Source organism: Pelophylax lessonae (assembly GCF_965119305.1).
Source record: "Pelophylax lessonae genome assembly, contig: HAP1_SCAFFOLD_430, whole genome shotgun sequence".
Taxonomy (NCBI): Eukaryota; Metazoa; Chordata; class Amphibia; order Anura; family Ranidae; genus Pelophylax; species Pelophylax lessonae.
In genome coordinates, this window is record NW_028119914.1 from 91,128 (window position 1) to 115,889 (window position 24,762).

At 52.0% G+C, this 24,762-nt stretch overlaps 1 protein-coding gene across 1 annotated transcript; it reads right to left on the reverse strand.

Moving 5' to 3' along the window:
- Positions 1-2,435: 2,435 nt before the first annotated feature.
- CHMP6 (charged multivesicular body protein 6) lies at positions 2,436-15,958 on the reverse strand. Its single transcript, XM_082276271.1, has 8 exons — positions 15,790-15,958; positions 12,535-12,644; positions 7,547-7,638; positions 7,101-7,183; positions 5,951-6,016; positions 5,615-5,695; positions 4,230-4,284; positions 2,436-2,552 (listed from the first exon to the last, which is right to left on the reverse strand). Exons 1-8 carry the CDS (start codon positions 15,850-15,852, stop codon positions 2,500-2,502), a joined length of 603 nt encoding a protein of 200 aa, XP_082132397.1. The 5' UTR covers positions 15,853-15,958; the 3' UTR covers positions 2,436-2,499.
- Between the last annotated feature and the right edge of the window lie 8,804 nt (positions 15,959-24,762).

The window sequence follows — 24,762 nt, forward strand, 5'->3', positions numbered from 1 at the left end:
TTCCTATGCAGCAGACACACAGATCATGTGATCAGCACCTCGGCACCGGTCATGGTATCGGGGACGTAGCAGGCATGTCAGGGGATGTACCGGGGGAAGGGGGATGTAGCGGGGAAGGGGGGAGGGGATGTTCCAGGGAAGGGGGGAGGGGGAGAGGGGATGTTCCGGGGAAGGGGGGAGGGGATTGCCCTTATTGATAGGAGAAAGTAAACTTCTTGAGTCACATTTGCTTCTAGAACAGAGGGTGACTTTTCCAATCAATGTTTCTTCCCGTTAGGAAGCTGCTGTGATAAGAGGGGATTGCGGTGCCTCTGATGGTGGGGATGGGCATGGACCAGGAAGGGGGGGGAACAATGGAAGTCTACACAAAGGGAAATATTTCTAAGCAGCCCAGAACCTGAAGTCCTAAATGAACAATATTCCTTTCCATTCTAAATAAAATACACCCAAAAAATGGACGCTACTTATTCTTTTGCAGCCAAGTCTGCAGAGCATTGCAACGGCTATCAGTATATGGCGGGTGCAATGTCAGGCTCCTGCAGACCCCTCCTCCACCTCCAGGGTACGGAGAACTGGAGGAAGTGTCAATGGGCTGCAAATACGGGGATCACTGCCATTGTGTTCCACTGAGGACTACAGGTTTATCTGTAGCAATGGATTATGGGACTTGTAGTCCTTTCAACCACAGATCTCTGACCGCTGCTGCGGAGAGAAGAACCCCCATAGGCTATTGGGGGGGGGGGGGGGCTGGAAGTTTGGCAACTTCAGAAGTTAAAAGGATCCAAGTGGAATCTCTGACTCCTCTAAAAAATGGGGTTGTAAAGGTGGGGGCGGAGTTATTGGAGGAAAGCATGTGGACAGTGAAGGAGCCGGCCTGCCCATTGTCACCGCTGATATAAGGTAGAGATAGATTGTGTGTGGGATTCCTTTCAGATGACGGATAATGAAGGCTTCTTCATTCACCATCAGTAGAGGAATGAGAAATATTATATACAATCATTGATCCTCATCATGTGACTGTATAATGTATAACGGTCTGCTGTGGATTGGGGGGGGGGGGGGGCCCATGCCATTTATTTTCATTTATTTTTCATTGCTGGAATTCTTTTTTTTTTTTTTACACTTCAGCTGACAGCGGGAAAACCTGCCGACATCGGCTGAGTCATCGGTTGCTAAGGACACAGCGGCCGCTTCCCAGTCCGCTCCTTAGCAACCAGCTATTCTTCACACAGAATTTGAATTGTTCTGAAAGTTTGGAATTTGTTAGAATAAGACTTTTTTTTTTTCATTGCCGGCTTTCTTTAAACATGCTGCACGTATATTATGCAGGTGCAACTTTCCTGCGACTTTTGAGGGTTGAGAAAGTCTTTGGCCCTCAATTCGCACAAAAATCAGACCAAAGTAGTGTAGGAAATACTTTAAGTCGCACAGAAATAAACGGTACTCGTTAGGAAACATGGGTGCGTCTTGTCATACGATTTTGGGGTCTAAAGTCGCACACATGTGAATGGGGCCTTAGGGATCCAAGCTCTTATCCTGACAAAATGCCTGGATGGGATTTCTCTCACAGCAACTTCTGCTGCCAAAGTCATGTAGGGAGGAGCTGAATGGAGAAGAGGGGGCAAAGCAAAGGCCAAAGGGAGCGGCCGGGACCAAAAAGGAGAAGGGGGAGGAGCGGCCGGGCCAAAAAGGAGAAGGGGGAGGAGCTGAAGGGGCTGAACGGAGAAAAGGCGGCAAAGCAAAGGCCAAAGGGAGGGACTGAGGTGACAAAGGAGGAGCGGCCGGGGGCCAAATAGGAGGAGCGGCCGGGGGCCAAAAAGGAGGAGCGGCCAGGGCCAAAAAGGAGGAGCGGCCAGGGCCAAAAAGGAGGAAAGGAGGAGCGGCCGCGGCCAAAAAGGAGGAAAGAAGGAGCAGTCAGGACCAAAAAGGAGGAGCGGCCGCGGCCAAAGAGGAGGAAAGGAGGAGCGGCCGCGGGGCCCAAAGGAGGAGCGGCCGGCAACCTCTGCTCGGTGCAGCCAGAGAAGACTTCCTGGAGGGCGATGTATACAATAGTTCCTCCCCCCACATTAGAAGACATTCGGATCTCTATCCCCTTCAGACTGTCCTACCGAATCAGCCAATAACAAAGTCAGAAAAAAAGCCTGCCCAATACTCTAGTGGTACAAAATAAGGACCCCCATAGATCTACCACAGACAGCACCGCCCACTTCATCAAATGGTAATGGAAACACCGGCTTATAATTACTGCAAAAGGAGTTGTGGAGCGATCCCTACATTCCCAACCAACCCTTCTGCTGCTGCGAGGGAGGAAGGCCGGAGGGTGGGAGGAACGCTAGAGGACGCCCCCATGGGGCTGGTTGTATCCTTCCATGTCAGTTAGTGTTCAGCAGCGGGCTGTGTTAGGAAGAGCTCAGCAATGCTCTGCAGGAAATTGCCGCGCAGAACACGCTCCCTGAACACAGACCGCCGTAATTCTGACCGCAGGACCGCGGCGTGAGGTTAGGAAGCGGCCACCAGCTGTGGTTTGGGTTTGTTCTTGACGGCTTCTTTCTCTGGAGAAATAAAGAAAAAAACATTTTTACCTTTTTGCTGCCAGCGCCATTTCTGCATTTTTTGCACACAATATATTTTCTGGGAGCAGTGATGGGGAACCTCGGCACCCCAGATGTTTTCCCATGATGCTCAACTACACTGCATGAGCATCATGGGAAATGTAGTTCCAAAACATCTGGGGTGCCAAGGTTCCCCATCACCGCCCTAGAGAATAAAATAGCGATAGTTCCAAATATTTATGTCAGACAATATTACCGCAAAGGTCTAGGAAACGCAAAATTTCAGTAAAAAAAACAAAAACACACTAAAGTGAATTTTAGGGCAAACAAACGTAATATATCACATACATTTTGGTAAAATATAAAAGATGAAATTGCACCGAGTAAATAGAGACCCAACAAGTCAAACCTTAAATTTGTGAAATGGCGACATAAATCAGTGCCCGATATTTTCTATAGGTGACGCTTCAAAGCCCCCTATAGGTGATCAGTTTAGTGTCATGGAGGAGGTCTGATGCTGAATGCAGATCACACATTGCACTGCAATACATCCCTCCTGCGCTATGCTGGCCGGGGAAAGGGACAGGGGGACCCGGAAGTGATGTCATACATGTCACTTCCCGGGTCACCAACAAGGGGAGGAGAGTGGATGCGTGTCCACCCGCCATGTCAGTCCCCGGCCTGCAGATAGGCAAGCGGAGCCCAGAATACATGGCAGGGGGTGCCGGTACTGGGGGGGGGGGGGGGTTGCTTGTGGAAGCAGCCTGAATGCTTCCACCTGACAGGTTTTACCCAATTCCATCCTTGGTAGACTAAAGTGACTCTATAATATTCCATTTCTCTCCTCCCCTGGGAGCTGCATAAAGAGTTGCATAGGGAGGTGAAGGGAGGGAGGAGCTGGGCCAGCATCTGCAATTTAAGTTGGTGACAGGGTCCCTATAAAAGAAAATGAATGAGACAACCTTGGGGTACACATGGGCCTTCACTGAGGAAAATGTATAAAACACACAAAGGATGGCTGCGCCCTGTAATTATTCTCAGTATATTTTGTCACATGTGTGTCTATGTGATAAATATCCGAATCTGAAGGATCTCTTCCTTCCTTCCTGTGACGGTACGCACCGTCACTGAGAGTGAAAAAACTATGTGACAGATAAATTGATGGTTTGGATTGCTTCAGTTGGTCAGACTTGTAACAGAAGCATGTCATCAGCTCAAACACCTGTCTTCCACGCATTGTAAATTATACTGATTTGTTCACCTATTGGTTACTGTGGGTTCTTTACACTATGATAGGTGTATTATATCTTGTTTTACCTTTAGTGCCGGCAGTCTGGGCTTCCAGGCTGACTTGAGTGTAATGAGTTAATTAGCATGTTAATTGGGATTAGCCATGAGTCAGCTGTACCTCGTTAGTTATTCATTGTAAATATTCATGTAGTGACCGACCTACTTCTAAAGTGTATAAAAGTCTGTTTCTTTTTTAATAAAGGAGTTAGTTGTTTCCAGTATACTAGCTAAGTGTCAGGCTAGTTTTGTATGACGGCGGCTGGGATTGGATATCTATGTTCAGGACTGCGAGGAAGCCGTATACTGACAGAAGACCACAAGTACAGTGTGGGTCTGAGGTTCCGTCACACTTCCCATGAAGCGGAAGGATTTCCTGGGGACACTTACCTGGAGGGGTCTCTGGGAGAGGCTCTGTGGGCACCTCTGGGAGTTCCACGTCTTCCTGTAACAGAACACAAAATATCCAAATCAGAACAATCCAAAACCCTAAGTTTGAGCACAGCTTTTTATATGGGATTGTTCCCTGGCTACTGTTTATTTTAAAACAATATTTTATACACCATCTTGTCACTTCACATTAAATATCTTTTTAGCACTTTGTGATATCTCTTTTTAACAAACCAATTTATATCTTATCCACATGGTAAGCGTTGTTTTATATGCACCTTGCACTGGCACTTTATTCCACACACGGTTTTAAAAGTGTTTATTATCTCAAGGTTTGGATATACCATTATTTTTATATATTGGGTAGCGCCGACTCCAACTTTTTATTCTCCCTTACACTACTTTGGCCCCTATTTCTTAGGGGTTGGTTGGTGGCTGCTTCCTATTCACCAGAGTCTCTGTGAATAGTCCATAGCGCTGGTCACCCCCATATTTTTTACCTTATAGATCCTAACACATCCCCCAGTCCATACCGGTATAGGTCCTAACGCATTACCCAGTCCATACCAGTATAGATCCTAACACATTCCCCAGTCCATACCAGTATAGATCCTAACACATTCCCCAGTCCATACCAGTATAGAGCCTAACACATTCCCCAGTCCATACCAGTATAGATCCTAACGCATTACCCAGTCCATACCAGTATAGATCCTAACACATTACCCAGTCTATATCAGTATAGATCCTAACACATTACCCAGTCCATACCAGTATAGATCCTAACGCATTACCCAGTCCATACCAGTATAGATCCTAACGCATTACCCAGTCCATACCAGTATAGATCCTAACACATTACCCAGTCCATACCAGTATAGATCCTAACACATTACCCAGTCCATACCAGTATAGATCCTAACACATTACCCAGTCCATACCAGTATAGATCCTAACACATTACCCAGTCCATACCAGTATAGATCCTAACACATTACCCAGTCCATACCAGTATAGATCCTAACACATTCCCCAGTCCATACCAGTATAGATCCTAACACATTCCCCAGTCCATACCAGTATAGATCCTAACAGTACCCAGTCCATACCAGTATAGATCCTAACACATTACCCAGTCCATACCAGTATAGATCCTAACAGTACCCAGTCCATACCAGTATAGATCCTAACACATTACCCAGTCCATACCAGTATAGATATCCAGCATGATATTTTCCCCATTCAGATCTGATGTGTTCCTTTAATGTTTTTGAGCCATGTATATTGCTGGTGACCCCCAGATGAATGATGTTCCTGGGGGGTTCAATAGGTGTACCGGAGTTCCCCGATATCTGAAGGATTCCCCTGAAGTAGCGTCCCATTACCTGAGTGATGTCCTCCAGTTCCTGTAGAATGGCCTCTTCATCCTCTTCGGTCAGATTTCCAGCCAAGAGTTCATCAATTTGCTGCAAAAAGAGGAGACGCCATTATCTGCCACACTGACACCACTCCCCCCACCCCCCTACAACTTTATTTATCCCATTTATACACAGCGCCATAGTGCAAAGTACAAAGAGCCAATTATACCAGAGACCGCCCCAGAGGAGCTTCTACCATCCCCCACCCCCAGTGACTCTACAGGGTCAATGTACCTGCTGGCATGTCCTGGAGCTCTAAGTACACCCCTCCCCCTCCCCCAATGTTATGATGTCATTACTTACTCTCTGATAGTCAATGCCTTCCTGCGTCTCATCCATGATCCTCTCCACCTCTTCTATGGACATCACCTGAAAAAGACCAAACATGTTACTCCTAGAGCTCTACAAGTGACCCCCCCTCCCCCTACATCCATACCCCCCCCCCACATCCACACCCCAACCCCCTCCTCATCCATACCCAAAGAATGAAACTTTAAAGCAACCCTGTGCTTAGCCCCTGGGGGATGAAACAACGGCTTTGCCTTAATCCCTCCCCCGCAGTACATACTCACCAATCCCGAAAATCAGAGGGTGAGTAAATACCCGGGACTTCTGGGGGGGGGGGAACATGTGACTGCTCTGGGCCAATCAGCAAGCACTGTCACACTTATGCTGGGAACATTGGGTCAGTGTGTACAGACGTCTGACAGAAGGCAGGACATGCAGAAAACCAGCAGCCAATGGCTGTGGGAGCTGATCTGTGGCCCGGGGGGGGGGGTCCCTAAGGGTTATCACCTAGTTAGTACGGTGACCTCTGACCTCTCAGCTTTCTTCCGTTCAGCCTGCGGGGGTTGGGTGTACCAGACTTTAGAAGGCGATCCGGAGCCTAGAGAGAGCGGCTCATATCCTCCCACATTCCATAGAGAACAGGCAGACTCCATGCAGGCCAGGATGTGATTGGAGGACTCCAGTGCTGCAAGGCAGACATCCTAACCACTCAGCCTGTGTGCTAAACTAAGGGAATGATGGCGTCCTTTAGGTGACCTTCTTCCTATCAGGATGGAGTGACTCCGCAGCTGTTGTGTCCTGTACATAGGAGGGAGCGCCGACGCTGGGAGGGAGGAAGGAGGAAACCCCGGGGCTCAGAGGAGGAGGAGGAGGAGGAGGAGGAAACCCCGGGGCTCAGAGGAGGAGGAGGAGGAGGAAACCCCGGGGCTCAGAGGAGGAGGAGGAGGAGGAAACGCCGGGGCTCAGAGGAGGAGGAGGAGGAGGAAACGCCGGGGCTCAGAGGAGGAGGAGGAGGAGGAAACGCCGGGGCTCAGAGGAGGAGGAGGGAACACATGAGAGCAGTGACGACTCCTATGGCGCAGTACATGGGAATGGAAGTAGGTCTGTGACCTCTGACCCCTTCCGGTCTGTGACCTTTAACCCCCCCCTGACAGCTCACACTCACCTCATGCATCTTCTTCAAGCAGTCGTTGCCAATTTTTAGGCCTTCGATGACTTTCAGTTCAATCTGAGCAAATTCAATGTCTCCTACCTGGAAAGATAAAGGAAATCCGATGAGATAAAAACATAAAAACAAGTTGAGTGTTCATCTCCCTTGTGGGATCATTCATAAACATTTTCCAAGGACAAAAAAATGAGGGGGGGGAGGAGATTTGGTGGAAAGGGAAATGCACCCGGCTATGTGATCTGAAGATGTCATTTCTTCTTTTCCCACTTCCTGTAACAATGGCCGCTTCACTTCCACACCCGGCTGCTAAATGGTCAGAGCGGCTGTCAGGGACTCGAGGTGGTGGGGGGGGGGACTCGCGGTGACGAGGGACTCGCGGTGGCGGGGGGGGGGGGGACTCGCGGTGGCGGGGGGGGGGGGGGACTCGCGGTGGCGGGGGGGACTCACCATCTTCTCCAGGTTGCTGATCTGATTATCCGTCTTCTCCAGCAGCTGCTCCTGATATCTCTTCTTCTTCAGCAGTAATTTGGCTTTTCTGGGAAAATAAAAAGAAAAAAAAAAAAGTGTGATATAACGAGACAATGGAGAGGGGAGATGGGGGGGGGGGGAGATCAGCAGATGGATGACAACTTCTATATATTCCCTATAAGGGGCCAGAAAAATATTTAACGCCTTCCCACCTGCCCCAAAATACCTTTTAAAAATGGCAAGGGGGGGGGGGGGGTGTAAAGGATTGACGACCACATGACCAGTATGATTGGTAGAGGGTGAGCAGCATAGCGTGATGTCACATGGGGAGGGTGATAATAGTGTGATGTCACATGGGGGAGGGTGATTTGCAGAGGGTGAGCAGCATAGCGTGATGTCACATGGGGGGAGGGGGATTTGCAGAGGGTGAGCAGCATAGCGTGATGTCACATGGGGGAGGGTGATAATAGTGTGATGTCACATGGGGGGAGGGTGATTTGCAGAGGGTGAGCAGCAGTGTGATGTCACATGGGGGAGGGTGATTTGCAGAGGGTGAGCACAGCGTGATGTCACATGAGGGAGGGTGATTTGCAGAGGGTGAGCAGCAGTGTGATGTCACATGGGGGAGGGTGATTTGCAGAGGGTGAGCAGCATAGCGTGATGTCACATGGGGGGAGGGTGATTTGCAGAGGGTGAGCAGCATAGCGTGATGTCACATGGGGGGAGGGTGATTTGCAGAGGGTGAGCAGCATAGTGTGATTTCACATGGGGGAGGGTGATCGGCAGGGGGTGAGCAGCATAGCGTGATGTCACATGGGGGAGGGTGATTTGCAGAGGGTGAGCACAGCGTGATGTCACATGGGGGAGGGTGATTTGCAGAGGGTGAGCACAGCGTGATGTCACATGGGGGGAGGGTGATTTGCAGAGGGTGAGCAGCATAGCGTTATTTCACATGGGGGAGGGTGATTTGCAGAGGGTGAGCAGCATAGCGTGATGTCACATGGGGGAGGGTGATCATAGCGTGATGTCACATGGGGGAGGGTGAGTATAAATAAATGTCATAGCGATTTATACAGAGAGCACCAGATGTCCCCTTATTTATCTTTCATGCTATATGTGGCCTAAGCTCGATATAAGGAAGTGAGGATCCCCTTCTTCTGTGGACCTGAACTCTCCTGACCCCCCCTTGAGAGGGTATAAATGCTGTATATATAATATATATATGAGGTGAGAGGCCACGAGTGGAGGTGAAGGGATTGGGCTCAGTCTCGGAGGGGTTTTCTTATACCCATCACTTATGGGATTTGTTTGAAGGACTTTTCTTGCTTTCTATACACGGATTGGTTTTCAGTCTTTTCCCCTATGAACCTCCCTGGCGGTGATTCTTTCCGATTTTAGGTGCTGAAAGCGGTACAATCATTTTGCATGCAATTCTTAAGAATGAGCAGCCCAGACCAACTATTTATATATGATTTCTATTCACTGTGCGTTCTTCTTTATAACATCTCAGGTATGATAAAGTTTATAATATAACTATAAAATAATAACACTTTTTATTCAATAAATTATAGTAAATCAAAAACACTGACATTTTTTTGTCAAAAAGGATGCAATATTATTGGTCACATTGCTTCAATAAACGCCCCGGGTGTGGAAATTTTGAAACCGGGTACAGCGCAAAGTCCAATAGCACCGCGTTTCTTTTCTGATTTTCCGTCCGGTGTTGTCACGTTTGGAACAGCAAACCACACACATCCTTGTGGGTGCAGACTTCTTCTCCGTCGGTGGAATGTGGTCCATAAAATGAGGACCGGTCAGGCCTTCGGGGGTTCACAACACCAGCAGCTCGGCGTCCGGATCTACTTACTGTTGGTGTCTGGTGCCTAATAAGAGCTCAGCAATTTTCCACACCAAGTGCGCATGGAGCACAGGCCGGCCACTCTTCTTTTAGGAGAATGAATGCGATCCACAAACACTGCGCCAGGAGGTGCCTGAATATTTTTTTATAATATTTTCTGCTGTTTCCGTATTGCCGGATAGAAAGTCATGGCCTGGTCAGCTCTGTCCACACCTCCCATGGTGTTATAATCCAGGACCAGTTGCGGTTTCAGAACATCTCCCCCCCCCCCCCCCCCCGTTTGTGGCCGGTGTTCCCCCATGACAGTGGTGTTGTTGTGGATGGTACTCATCAGGCAGACATCTTTTCCTCCTTTTGTATGTACCATGAGAGTGGCGGTGTTCCCCCATGACAGTGGCCGGTGTTCCCCCATGACAGTGGCCGGTGTTCCCCCATGACAGTGGCCGGTGTTCCCCCATGACAGTGGCCGGTGTTCCCCCATGACAGTGGCCGGTGTTCCCCCATGACAGTGGCCGGTGTTCCCCCATGACAGTGGCCGGTGTTCCCCCATGACAGTGGCCGGTGTTCCCCCATGACAGTGGCCGGTGTTCCCCAATGACAGTGGCCGGTGTTCCCCAATGACAGTGGCCGGTGTTCCCCAATGACAGTGGCCGGTGTTCCCCAATGACAGTGGCCGGTGTTCCCCCATGACAGTGGCCGGTGTTCCCCCATGACAGTGGCCGGTGTTCCCCCATGACAGTGGCCGGTGTTCCCCCATGACAGTGGCCGGTGTTCCCCCATGACAGTGGCCGGTGTTCCCCCATGACAGTGGCCGGTGTTCCCCCATGACAGTGGCCGGTGTTCCCCCATGACAGTAGCGGTGTTCCCCCATGACAGTGGCCGGTGTTCCCCCATGACAGTGGCGGTGTTCCCCCATGACAGTGGCCGGTGTTCCCCCATGACAGTGGCCGGTGTTCCCCCATGACAGTGGCCGGTGTTCCCCCATGACAGTGGCCGGTGTTCCCCCATGACAGTAGCGGTGTTCCCCCATGACAGTGGCGGTGTTATGGATGGTACTCATCAGGCAGACATCTTTTTTGTCTCACCATCTCAGTGCCAACATTTTTCCTTTCTGCCAGGCAACTAATTCTCCGGGCTTCAGCTTTTTGTTGGCAAAGCTGGGGGCGTCACACCGGTTCGCTCTGACGGTCCCATACGCATCCGTCTTATGTTGTAGGAGGAACTCAAACAGTTCTGGGGATGTATAGAAATTGTCTGTGGTGACACAATGCCCCTGATTCAGCGTCAGAACTGAAGCAGTTGCCATCCCATAGCTGCTGAACGTTTGGTTGAACTTGGTTCCTCTCCCGGTGTATAGGACCGAGTTCCATATATAATCAGATCTGGATTCACACAGCATGAATGACTTTATTCCAAAGCAATATATTGTATCCAGCCGAGTCTCCCTTTATAGGCCATTAGACTTTCGTCTATACAAATGTCTCTTTCTGGGACATAGGACTCCTGGAAATTTTTCTAAATTAGTTGGTAAATGTCCCAGATCTTTTTGAGCTTTGGAGCTGGATGAGAAGTCTCATCAAATTCGTCATTATTGATAAAGTGCAAATACTTCATAATGAGGGAAAATTTGTACTCTGACATAACTGTGCCAAAAACAAAAGGTGTGGCCAATAATTTGTTTGTGGTCCAATACCACTTCTGCAGGGGTTTCCTACCACTCCCTGCAGAATAATTAGGCCCAGGAATGTCCAGATATCCGCTCTGGTCACGGGTTCCCACGTCCGGCGCCTTGAAAACCGCCGATGCGCTGCGGCTTGTTGCTCCTGGTACCGATTGGTTTCCACAACAATTTTTTCGATAACCTCATCGGTCAAAAAAAGTTGCAGGTATGCCAAGGGGTTGTCCTCCTCAACATCCACTTTGATACCAAGCGCTCCGGTAAACGGGAACCTTGGGGGCGCTACGTGCTCCGTACTGCAGTCGATCGAGCACCAAGTCCGCACATCGCTCGGCACAGTCACAGCATCATCACTGAAATCACTTTCTGCGTCGGATGACGAACTTCCCCACGAATCGCTGTCACTCCACTCTGCAAGCGATTCAGGATCGCTGTCGCTCTGGCCCAGCAGGTCATATACCGCTTTTGAGGTTGCGGCGCGCTTGTTTGATGTCATGGTCGCTCTGCAGTGTCCAGACACAATGTATAGGAAAAATGCAGGAAGGGCAATGGAGAAAGCACTGGGGGGGCAATCAAAGGTCAATTTATTTTATTTTGGCGAAGTAATCCAATAGGATTACAGTGTATCAGTGTGTTTATACTTTTTTGAATTTGCCGCCGGCTCCACCCCCCTGCGGACGTCATGTCGCAGGAGACGGAAGCCGGGGCTCACAGAGGATCGGGAGGAAGCTCAGCCGCCGCACACCGCCCGCATACGTCGCTGGATCCCGGGGACAAGGTAAGTAACCCCTCTACAAGGATCCAGCGATCTTCCTAGCGGTACCCCGAGTATGGCTCGGAGTTACAGATTTTGGCTCTAAAATTGAACCCCGAGTCACGCTCGGGAATACCGATAGGAAGGTTAAGGACTTTTTTCATTGTGCATGATAGAATTCGGTACTGTATATTATCACTGTGAATATTTATTGATTGTATGACTTACTAGGCACAGATTTTGACCTGCTTGATTTTTATTTAGATTTGATTGTTTGCACTGTTAGGAGTCTGGCGCTACGCTATTGATTTACTATTGATTTACTATTGATTTACTATTGATGTGATTGGTGAGCACATTTTGGGTGGGAGCTGCCGGATATTTATAGTTTTTGGTGCACTCATTTGCTTTTCACATCGTTCATCTTTTTACATTTTTTACGCTGATAGTTTTTATATCGCAGTCCGGGGGTTTCCTCTCCCTTTACCACAGGAAGGGATAAGACAGCCGGCAGGAGAGTCCCCTTTTCATTGGTTCTGGTGACTGTAAAACCCTCCCCCATCTTCTACCCCAATGAAAGCAGCCTCCAGGGCAAGCAATGAATGGACAGATTGGGACCTTGGCTGGATTCTACTTGGGGTCCCCGGGGGCCCCATACAGGCCCCTCACTTACTCTTTCTTGCCATCGTGGAGAAGCCGTTTGGCCAATTCCCGCTCCCGCTGCAGCTGGAAGGCGATCTTCTTCTGATATTGCTTCAGTTTGTCCCTCTGCTGCTTGAGTTGCTGAAACAACAAAAATGATAGAAAGTGAGAACCCCTTTCCCTTCAATTAGGGGAGAACCCCTTCCCCCCCCCATAAAAGGAGAACCCCTTTCCCTCCCATAAAGAGAGAACCCCTTTCCCTCCCATAAAGAGAGAACCCCTTTCCCTCCCATAAAGAGAGAACCCCTTTCCCTTCCATAAAGAGAGAACCCCTTTCCCTCCCATAAAGAGAGAACCCCTTTCCCTTCCATAAAGAGAGAACCCCTTTCCCTCCCATAAAGAGAGAACCCCTTTCCCTCCCATAAAGAGAGAACCCCTTTCCCTTCCATAAAGGGAGAACCCCTTTCCCTTCCATAAAGAGAGAACCCCTTTCCCTTCCATAAAGAGAGAACCCCTTTCCCTTCCATAAAGAGAGAACCCCTTTCCCTTCCATAAAGAGAGAACCCCTTTCCCTTCCATAAAGAGAGAACCCCTTTCCCTTCCATAAAGAGAGAACCCCTTTCCCTCCCATAAAGAGAGAACCCCTTTCCCTCCCATAAAGGGAGAACCCCTTTCCCTTCCATAAAGGGAGAACCCCTTTCCCTTCCATAAAGAGAGAACCCCTTTCCCTTCCATAAAGGGAGAACCCCTTTCCCTCCCATAAAGAGAGAACCCCTTTCCCTCCCATAAAGGGAGAACCCCTTTCCCTTCCATAAAGGGAGAACCCCTTTCCCTTCCATAAAGAGAGAACCCCTTTCCCTTCCATAAAGGGAGAACCCCTTTCCCTTCCATAAAGGGGGGGGGAGGGTGAGATGTGAGCGCGCTCCCTGCAGATTAGTGGAGGTTATTATGGGATGTTAGTTGGGGATTATTTCACCGCTCTACACCTGAGCCGCACTTCCAGACAAAGAGATCAGAAAATAATCCAGATGAAATGCTGTTGTCACTGAGGGAACATAAAACCCCCATTGGGACACATTGAATCATTGTCACAGCCGCCTCCATACTGATACATGGCCTCCAAAGCTCCTCCCACAGCCTCCTCCATACTGAAACATGGTCTCCTGTTTGGGTGATATTGGGGTGTATCCGGGTGTGAGGTGTCCTCCTCGGGTTATATTGGGGTGTATCCGGGTGTAGGGGGCCCTCCTCGGGCAACATTGGGGTGTATGTGGGGTGTCCTGTTTGGGTGATACTGGGGTGTATCCAGGTGTTTTCCTCTGTGATACTAGGGCGTATCCGGGTGTCTTCCTCTGTGATATCAGGGTGTAGGGTGTCCTGTTTGGGTGATATTGGGGTGTATCCGGGTGTGGGGTGTCCTGTTTGGGTGATATTGGGGTGTATCCAGGTGTGGGGTGTCCTGTTTGGGTGATATTGGGGTGTATCCAGGTGTGGGGTGTCCTGTTTGGGTGATATTGGGGTGTATCCGGGTGTGGGGTGTCCTGTTTGGGTGATATTGGGGTGTATCCGGGTGTGGGGTGTCCTGTTTGGGTGATATTGGGGTGTATCCAGGTGTGGGGTGTCCTGTTTGGGTGATATTGGGGTGTATCCGGGTGTGGGGTGTCCTGTTTGGGTGATATTGGGGTGTATCCGGGTGTGGGGTGTCCTGTTTGGGTGATATTAGGTTGTATCTGGGTGTGGGGTGTCCTGTTTGGGTGATATTAGGGTTGTGACGGTACTCACTGTCACTAAGAGTGGAAGACAGATACGGAATGGACAATGAGAAATGGTTTGGATTGCTTGTAATGGGTTCTGTGTTTACACTTCTGATAATGTGTATTGTACTTCAATGTCAGAGATGGACAGTCTGTCACTGGAGGTCTCTTACTATTGTCTGTGTATTGAGGTGTAATGTGGATTCTGTCTGTCCCATTGTTAATGAACTCACATATTATTTCTGTCCAGATGGCTAGATAACTTGTTCAGGGTAATTTTATTTCTGTATACAATTTCATCTGCATATGATAATGTAGTCAGGCAACCCCTGACCTGTGTGTGGTAATTTGGTCAGGAGGGGGAGGTCCATGCTGTATATAAATTGTGTGACTGTTCAATAAAGGAGAAGATTCCAGTACAAGCTAAGTTGTCGGCTAGTTTTGTATGGAGCGGCTGGAAAATCTGATATCTGTTCACAACTGGGAGGAAGCCGTATACTGACGGAAGTCCACAAACACAGTGTGGGTTACGGATCGGTTACAGGGGTGTATTTGGGTGTGGGGTGCCCTCCTTGGTGATATTGGGGTGTTTATCCGGATGTGGGATGCCCTCCTCGGGTAATATTGGGGTGTATCCAGGTGTGGGGTGTATCCGGTTGTGGGGTGCCCTCTGTGATATTAGGGTGTATCTGGGTGTGGGGTGTCCTGTTTGGGTGATATTGGGGTGTATCCGGGTGTGGGGTGTCATCTTTGGAAGATATTGGGGTGTATCCGGGTGTGGGGTGTCCTCAGTGATATTGGGGTGTATCCGGGTGTGGGGTGTCATCTTTGGAAGATATTGGGGTGTATCCGGGTGTGGGGTGTCCTGTTTGGGTGATATTGGGGTGTATCCGGGTGTGGGGTGTCCTGTTTGGGTGATATTGGGGTGTATCCGGGTGTGGGGTGTCATCTTTGGAAGATATTGGGGTGTATCCGGGTGTGGGGTGTCCTCCTCAGTGATATTGGGGTGTATCCGGGTGTGGGGTGTCCTGTTTGGGTGATATTGGGGTGTATCCGGGTGTGGGGTGTCCTGTTTGGGTGATATTGGGGTGTATCCGGGTGTGGGGTGTCATCTTTGGAAGATATTGGGGTGTATCCGGGTGTGGGGTGTCCTCAGTGATATTGGGGTGTATCTGGGTGTCATCTTTGGAAGATATTGGGGTGTATCCGGGTGTGGGGTGTCCTGTTTGGGTGATATTGGGGTGTATCCGGGTGTGGGGTGTCCTGTTTGGGTGATATTGGGGTGTATCCGGGTGTGGGGTGTCATGTTTGGGGTGATATTGGGGTGTATCCGGGTGTGGGGTGTCCTCCTCAGTGATATTGGGGTGTATCCGGGTGTGGGGTGCCCTCCTCGGGTGATATTGGGGTGTATCCGGGTGTCTTCCTCTGTGATATCAGGGTGTGGGGTGTCCTCCTCAGTGATATTGGGGTGTATCCGGGTGTGGGGTGTCCTGTTTGGGTGATATTGGGGTGTATTCGGGTGAGTCTCTCACCAGCACAGCCTTGTCCTGCTCGGTGACCCGGCTCCTTTTCTTCCGCCCGAATATATTTCCCATAGTGTTACCCGGCGGGCGGCCTCCTCATCCCCTCCGGATCCGACACTTCCGCCTCCCGCACGGCGGCCGGGAGGGACCAATCCAGGGCAGTGACGTCACCACCCGGCGCAGCCTGGAACGGACCAATCAGAGTCGGATAACGTTAGCGCGGTGCAGGCTGGGAGGTGTAGTCCGCTCTGGACGATATTATTAATAGGCGGGGTTAGGTTTCCAGCTCCTCCCAGTCGAGGCGTACATACAGAGCCGAATCGCCCCGCCTCCTATCTCCTCCTTTCCCGCCATAATCACCGTATGGCCCCCTGAGAGGAATGTGGCTCCGCCTGCTCTGTGAGGTAACGTGTAAGCCCCGCCTAACAATTTATATTCCTATATATATATATATATTCTGTACATTCCTACCTCCGCAGACATTCCCCGCCCATTCAGCTGTGGAAGATTTACCCCCCTTCCTGACCATGTGATCCGCCGGCTCCGCCCTTCTTTTTTCTCAAATCTGTTCATTGGAAACTTTTGAATGCAAAAACAATAAATATAGCGGTGTCCCCTCCCCCTCCATCCCCTCCTCCTCCTCCACCCCCCCTTCCCCCACCCTCCATCCCCCCTCCTCCTCCACCCCCCTCTTCCTCCCCTCCCCCTCCATCCCCCCTCCCCCTCCTCCTCCCCTCCCCCATTCCCCCACCCTCCATCCCCCTCCTCCTCCCCTCCCCTCCTCCTTCCCTCCATCCCCTCCTCCTCCCCTTCCCCTCCCCCTCCATCCCCCCTCCCCTCCATCCCCCTCCTCCTCCCCTCCCCCTCCATCCCTCCATCCCCCTCCATCCCCCCTCCTCCTCCACCCCCCTCTTCCTCCCCTCCCCCATCCCCTCCCCCCTTCCCCCCCTCCATCCCCCTCCTCCTCCATCCCTCCATCCCCCCTCCCCCCCTCCATCCCCCCTCTTCCTCCCCTCCCCCCTTCCCCCCCTCCTCCTCCCCTCCATCCCTCCATCCCCTTCCCCCCCTCCCCTCCATCCCCCTCCTCCTCCCCTCCATCCCCCCTCCATCCCCCCTCTTCCTCCCCTCCCCCCTTCCCCCCCTCCATCCCCCCTCTTCCTCCCCTCCCCCATCCCCTCCCCCCTTCCCCCCCTCCATCCCCCCTCTTCCTCCCCTCCCCCATCCCCTCCCCCCTTCCCCCCCTCCATCCCCCTCCTCCTCCCCTCCATCCCTCCATCCCCCTCCCCCCCTCCATCCCCCCTCTTCCTCCCCTCCCCCATCCCCTCCCTCCTTCCCCCCCTCCATCCCCCTCCTCCTTCCCTCCATCCCCCTCCCCCCCTCCACCCCCCTCTTCCTCCCCTCCCCCATCCCCTCCCCCCTTCCCCCCCCTCCATCCCCCTCCTCCTCCCCTCCATCCCCCCTCCCCCCCTCCATCCCCCCTCTTCCTCCCCTCCCCCATCCACTCCCCCCTTCCCCCCCTCCATCCCCCTCCTCCTCCCCTCCATCCCTCCATCCCCCTCCCCCCCTCCATCCCCCCTCTTCCTCCCCTCCCCCATCCCCTCCCCCCCTCTTCCTCCCCTCCCCCATCCCCTTCCCCCCCTCCATCCCCCTCCTCCTCCCCTCCATCCCCCCTCCCCCCCTCCATCCCCCCTCTTCCTCCCCTCCCCCATCCCCTCCCCCCTTCCCCCCCCCTCCATCCCCCTCCTCCTCCCCTCCATCCCTCCTCCCCTCCCCCATCCCCTCCCCCCTTCCCCCCCCTCCATCCCCCTCCTCCTCCCCTCCATCCCTCCATCCCCCTCCCCCCCTCCATCCCCCCTCTTCCTCCCCTCCCCCATCCCCTCCCCCCTTCCCCCCCCTCCATCCCCCTCCTCCTCCCCTCCATCCCTCCTCCCCTCCCCCATCCCCTCCCCCATCCCCTCCCCCCTCCATCCCCCTCCTCCTCCCCTCCATCCCCCCTCCATCCCCCCTCTTCCTCCCCTCCCCCATCCCCTCCCCCCTTACCCCCCTCCATCCCCCTCCTCCTCCCCTCCATCCCTCCATCCCCCTCCCCCCCTCCATCCCCCCTCTTCCTCCCCTCCCCCCCTCTTCCTCCCCTCCCCCATCCCCTCCCCCCTTCCCCCCCTCCATCCCCCTCCTCCTCCCCTCCATCCCCCCTCCCCCCCCTCCATCCCCCCTCTTCCTCCCCTCCCCCATCCCCTCCCCCCTTCCCCCCCTCCATCCCCCTCCTCCTCCCCTCCATCCCTCCATCCCCCTCCCCCCTCCATCCCCCCTCTTCCTCCCCTCCCCCATCCCCTCCCCCCTTCCCCCCCCTCCATCCCCCTCCTCCTCCCCTCCATCCCCCCTCCCCCCCTCCATCCCCCCTCTTCCTCCCCTCCCCCATCCCCTCCCCCCTTCCCCCCCCTCCATCCCCCTCCTCCTCCCCCCCCTCCATCCCTCCATCCCCCTCCCCCCCTCCATCCCCCCTCTTCCTCCCCTCCTCCTCCCCTCCCCCTCCATCCCCCCTCCTCCTCCCCCACCAGGGGATATAAATCCATTACATGGTGTAAGTGCAGTACAGAGGGGGAGGGGATTCAGAATGTGACAAAAGTCAGTACACCCCTAAGTGACCCCATCAGCCATTTTCCCTCCCCGGTGTCATGTGACTCGTTAGTGTTACAAGGTCTCAGGTGTGAATGGGGGAGGTGTGGTAAATTTGGTGTTATCGCTCTCACTCTCTCATACTGGTCACTGGAAGTTCAACATGGCGCCTCATGGCAAAGAACTCTCTGAGGATCTGAAAAAAAGAATTGTTGCTCTACATAAAGATGGCCTAGGCTATAAGAAGATTGCCAAGACCCTGAAACTGAGCTGCAGCACGGTGGCCAAGACCATACAGCGGTGTAACAGGACAGGTTCCACTCAGAACAGGCCTCGCCATGGTCCACCAAAAAAGTTGAGTGCCGTGCTCAGCGTCCTATCCAGAGGTTGTCTTTGGGAAATAGACGTATGAGTGCTGCCAGCATTGCTGCAGAGGTTGAAGGGGTGGGGGAGGGGTCAGCCTGTCAGTGCTCAGACCATACGCCGCACACTGCATCAAATCGGTCTGCATGGCTGTCATCCCAGAAGGAAGCCTCTTCTAAAGATGATGGACAAGAAAGCCTGCAAACAGTTTGCTGAAGACAAGCAGACTAAGGACATGGATTACTGGAACCATCTCCTGTGCTCTGATGAGACCAAGATAAACTTATTTGGTGTCAGATGGTGTCAGGCGTGTGTGGGGGCAACCAGGTGAGGAGTACAAAGACAAGTGTGTCTTCCTACAGTCAGGCATGGTGGTGGGAGTGTCATGGTCTGGGGCTGCATGAGTGCTGCCGGCACTGGGGAGCTACAGATCATTGAGGGAACCATGAATGCCAACATGTACTGTGACATACTGAAGCAGAGCATGATCCCCTCCCTTCAGAGACTGGGGGGCAGGGCAGTATTCCAACATAACCACCCCAAACACCTCCAAGATGACCACTGCCTTGCTAAAGAAGCTGAGGGTAAAGGTGATGGACTGGCCAAGCGTCTCCAGACCTAAACCCTATTGAGCATCTGTGGGGATCCTCAAACAGAAGGTGGAGGAGGGGAAGGTCTCTAACATCCACCAGCTCTGTGATGTCATCATGGGGGAGGGGAAGAGGACTCCAGTGACAACCTGTGAAGCTCTGGTGACCTCCATGCCCAAGAGGGTTAAGGCAGTGCTGGAAAATAATGGCGGCCATGTCCTTGGTTGCTAATATGACTCACATGCATTTACAGCTAGACCTGCTAATAACCTCAATACAGTGCATGTGTTTATATGTGAGAGACAAAAGCAGAGTTATTTCCTGTGATTTCATGTTTGGATGTCACATAACAGTTGTATTTTGTGTTCACAGAAGAAAAAAGAAAATATGCTGTAAGATTCATTTATATGCATGTAAGGTAAGCTCAGACACAGCAGAATCGAAACCAGAAAGCACAGAGTTAAACGTTATTACCCATCAAGAGTTTGTGGCCAATCACAGCCAATCTCACACTCAGCAACAGTCTTGGCCAATCACAGCCAGCCTTACACTCATTTTGTCTGGAAAAGTTCCCAGCTCACAGCCAGCATTCTCATTCCACCAGAGAGAGGAGATTGGTACAGAGAGAGGAGATCGGTACAGACAGAGGAGATCGGTACAGAGAGAGAGGAGATCGGTACAGAGAGAGAGGAGATCGGTACAGAGAGAGGGGAGATCGGTACAGAGAGAGGAGATCGGTACAGAGAGAGGAGATCGGTACAGAGAGAGGAGATCGGTACAGACAGAGGAGATCGGTACAGAGAGAGAGGAGATCGGTACAGAGAGAGAGGAGATCGGTACAGAGAGGAGATCGGTACAGAGAGAGGAGATCGGTACAGAGAGAGGAGATCGGTACAGAGAGAGGAGATCGGTACAGAGAGAGGAGATCGGTACAGAGAGAGAGGAGATCGGTACAGACAGAGGAGATCGGTACAGAGAGAGGAGATCGGTACAGACAGAGGAGATCGGTACAGAGAGAGAGGAGATCGGTACAGAGAGAGAGGAGATCGGTACAGAGAGGAGATCGGTACAGAGAGAGGAGATCGGTACAGAGAGAGGAGATCGGTACAGAGAGGAGATCAGTACAGAGAGAGGAGATCGGTACAGACAGAGGAGATCGGTACAGAGAGGAGATCAGTACAGAGAGAGGAGATCGGTACAGAGAGAGGAGATCGGTACAGAGAGGAGATCGGTACAGACAGAGGAGATCGGTACAGACAGAGGAGATCGGTACAGAGAGGAGATCGGTACAGAGAGGAGATCAGTACAGAGAGGAGATCAGTACAGAGAGGAGATCAGTACAGAGAGAGGAGATCAGTACAGAGAGGAGATCGGTACAGACAGAGGAGATCGGTACAGAGAGGAGATCAGTACAGAGAGGAGATCAGTACAGAGAGGAGATCGGTACAGAGAGGAGATCGGTACAGACAGAGGAGATCGGTACAGACAGAGGAGATCGGTACAGAGAGAGAGGAGATCGGTACAGAGAGAGAGGAGATCGGTACAGAGAGAAAGGAGATCGGTACAGAGAGAGGAGATCAGTACAGAGAGAGGAGATCGGTACAGACAGAGGAGATCGGTACAGAGAGAGAGGAGATCGGTACAGAGAGGAGATCGGTACAGAGAGAGGAGATCGGTACAGAGAGAGGAGATCGGTACAGAGAGAGGAGATCGGTACAGAGAGGAGATCGGTACAGACAGAGGAGATCGGTACAGAGAGGAGATCGGTACAGAGAGGAGATCAGTACAGAGAGGAGATTAGTACAGAGAGGAGATCAGTACAGACAGAGGAAATCAGTACAGAGAGGAGATCGGTACAGACAGAGGAGATCGGTACAGAGAGGAGATCAGTACAGAGAGGAGATCAGTACAGAGAGGAGATCGGTACAGAGAGGAGATCGGTACAGACAGAGGAGATCGGTACAGACAGAGGAGATCGGTACAGAGAGAGAGGAGATCGGTACAGAGAGAGAGGAGATCGGTACAGAGAGAGAGGAGATCGGTACAGAGAGAGAGGAGATCGGTACAGAGAGAGAGGAGATCGGTACAGAGAGGAGATCGGTACAGAGAGAGGAGATCGGTACAGAGAGAGGAGATCGGTACAGAGAGGAGATCGGTACAGACAGAGGAGATCGGTACAGACAGAGGAGATCGGTACAGAGAGGAGATCGGTACAGACAGAGGAGATCGGTACAGAGAGAGGAGATCGGTACAGAGAGAGGAGATCGATACAGACAGAGGAGATCGGTACAGAGCGAGGAGATCGGTACAGAGAGAGGAGATCGGTACAGACAGAGGAGATCGGTACAGACAGAGGAGATCGGTACAGACAGAGGAGATCAGTACAGAGAGGAGATCGGTACAGAGAGAGGAGATCGGTACAGACAGAGGAGATCGGTACAGACAGAGGAGATCAGTACAGAGAGGAGATCGGTACAGAGAGAGGAGATCGGTACAGAGAGAGGAGATCGGTACAGAGAGAGGAGATCGGTACAGAGAGGAGATCAGTACAGAGAGAGGAGATCGGTAAAGACAGAGGAGATCGGTACAGACAGAGGAGATCGGTACAGAGAGGAGATCGGTACAGACAGAGGAGATCGGTACAGACAGAGGAGATCGGTACAGAGAGGAGATCGGTACAGAGAGGAGATCGGTACAGAGAGAGGAGATCGGTACAGAGAGAGGAGATCAGTACAGAGAGGAGATCGGTACAGACAGAGGAGATCGGTACAGACAGAGGAGATCGGTACAGAGAGAGGAGATCGGTACAGAGAGGAGATCGGTACAGAGAGGAGATCGGTACAGAGAGAGGAGATCGGTACAGAGAGAGGAGATCGGTACAGAGAGGAGATCGGTACAGAGAGGAGATCGGTACAGAGAGGAGATCGGTACAGAGAGGAGATCGGTACAGAGAGAGGAGATCGGTACAGAGAGGAGATCGGTACAGACAGAGGAGATCGGTACAGAGAGGAGATCGGTACAGACAGAGGAGATCGGTACAGAGAGAGGAGATCGGTACAGAGAGGAGATCGGTACAGAGAGGAGATCGGTACAGAGAGAGGAGATCGGTACAGAGAGGAGATCGGTACAGAGAGGAGATCGGTACAGACAGAGGAGATTGGTACAGAGAGGAGATCGGTACAGAGAGAGGAGATCGGTACAGACAGAGGAGATCGGTACAGAGAGGAGATCGGTACAGAGAGGAGATCGGTACAGAGAGGAGATTGGTACAGACAGAGGAGATCGGTACAGAGAGAGGAGATCGGTACAGACAGAGGAGATCGGTACAGACAGAGGAGATCGGTACAGAGAGAGGAGATCGGTACAGACAGAGGAGATCGGTACAGAGAGGAGATCGGTACAGAGAGGAGATGGGTACAGAGAGGAGATGGGTACAGAGAGGAGATCGGTACAGAGAGGAGATCGGTACAGACAGAGGAGATCGGTACAGAGAGAGGAGATCGGTACAGAGAGGAGATCGGTACAGAGAGAGGAGATCGGTACAGACAGAGGAGATCGGTACAGAGAGAGGAGATCGGTACAGACAGAGGAGATCGGTACAGACAGAGGAGATCGGTACAGAGAGGAGATGGGTACAGAGAGGAGATCGGTACAGACAGAGGAGATCGGTACAGACAGAGGAGATCGGTACAGACAGAGGAGATCGGTACAGAGAGGAGATCGGTACAGAGAGGAGATGGGTACAGAGAGGAGATCGGTACAGAGAGGAGATCGGTACAGACAGAGGAGATCGGTACAGAGAGAGGAGATCGGTACAGAGAGGAGATCGGTACAGAGAGAGGAGATCGGTACAGACAGAGGAGATCGGTACAGAGAGAGGAGATCGGTACAGACAGAGGAGATCGGTACAGACAGAGGAGATCGGTACAGAGAGGAGATGGGTACAGAGAGGAGATCGGTACAGAGAGGAGATCGGTACAGACAGAGGAGATCGGTACAGAGAGGAGATCGGTACAGAGAGGAGATCGGTACAGAGAGGAGATCGGTACAGAGAGGAGATCGGTACAGAGAGGAGATCGGTACAGAGAGGAGATCGGTACAGAGAGGAGATCGGTACAGAGAGGAGATCGGTACAGAGAGGAGATCGGTACAGACAGAGGAGATCGGTACAGAGAGAGGAGATCGGTACAGACAGAGGAGATCGGTACAGAGAGGAGATCGGTACAGAGAGAGGAGATCGGTACAGAGAGGAGATCAGTACAGAGAGAGGAGATCGGTACAGAGAGAGGAGATCGGTACAGAGAGGAGATCGGTACAGACAGAGGAGATCGGTACAGAGAGGAGATCAGTACAGAGAGAGGAGATCGGTACAGAGAGAGGAGATCGGTACAGAGAGGAGATCGGTACAGAGAGGAGATCAGTACAGACAGAGGAGATCAGTACAGAGAGGAGATCGGTACAGACAGAGGAGATCGGTACAGAGAGGAGATCAGTACAGAGAGGAGATCGGTACAGACAGAGGAGATCGGTACAGAGAGAGGAGATCGGTACAGAGAGGAGATCGGTACAGAGAGGAGATCAGTACAGAGAGGAGATCAGTACAGAGAGGAGATCAGTACAGAGAGGAGATTGGTACAGAGAGGAGATCGGTACAGACAGAGGAGATCGGTACAGACAGAGGAGATCGGTACAGAGAGGAGATCGGTACAGAGAGAGGAGATCGGTACAGAGAGAGGAGATCGGTACAGAGAGAGGAGATCGGTACAGAGAGAGGAGATCGGTACAGAGAGGAGATCGGTACAGACAGAGGAGATCGGTACAGAGAGGAGATCGGTACAGAGAGGAGATCAGTACAGAGAGGAGATCAGTACAGAGAGAGGAGATCGGTACAGAGAGAGAGGAGATCGGTACAGACAGAGGAGATCGGTACAGAGAGAGGAGATCGGTACAGAGAGAGAGGAGATCGGTACAGACAGAGGAGATCGGTACAGAGAGAGGAGATCGGTACAGAGAGAGGAGGTCGGTACAGAGAGAGGAGATCGGTACAGAGAGGAGATCGGTACAGACAGAGGAGATCGGTACAGAGAGGAGATTGGTACAGACAGAGGAGATCGGTACAGAGAGGAGATCAGTACAGAGAGGAGATCAGTACAGAGAGAGGAGATCGGTACAGAGAGAGAGGAGATCGGTACAGACAGAGGAGATCGGTACAGAGAGAGGAGATCGGTACAGAGAGAGAGGAGATCGGTACAGACAGAGGAGATCGGTACAGAGAGAGGAGATCGGTACAGAGAGAGGAGGTCGGTACAGAGAGAGGAGATCGGTACAGAGAGGAGATCGGTACAGACAGAGGAGATCGGTACAGAGAGGAGATTGGTACAGAGAGAGGAGATTGGTACAGAGAGAGGAGATT

Coding starts and splice junctions, on each gene's coding strand:
- CHMP6 (XM_082276271.1), bottom strand. CDS start 15,852: ATGGGAAATATATTCGGGCGGAAGAAAAGGAGCCGGGTCACCGAGCAG. Junction 12,645..15,789: donor AGCAGGACAAGGCTGTGCTG/GTGAGAGACTCA, acceptor TTGTTGTTTCAG/CAACTCAAGCAGCAGAGGGA. Junction 7,639..12,534: donor CTCCACGATGGCAAGAAAGA/GTAAGTGAGGGG, acceptor TTATTTTCCCAG/AAAAGCCAAATTACTGCTGA.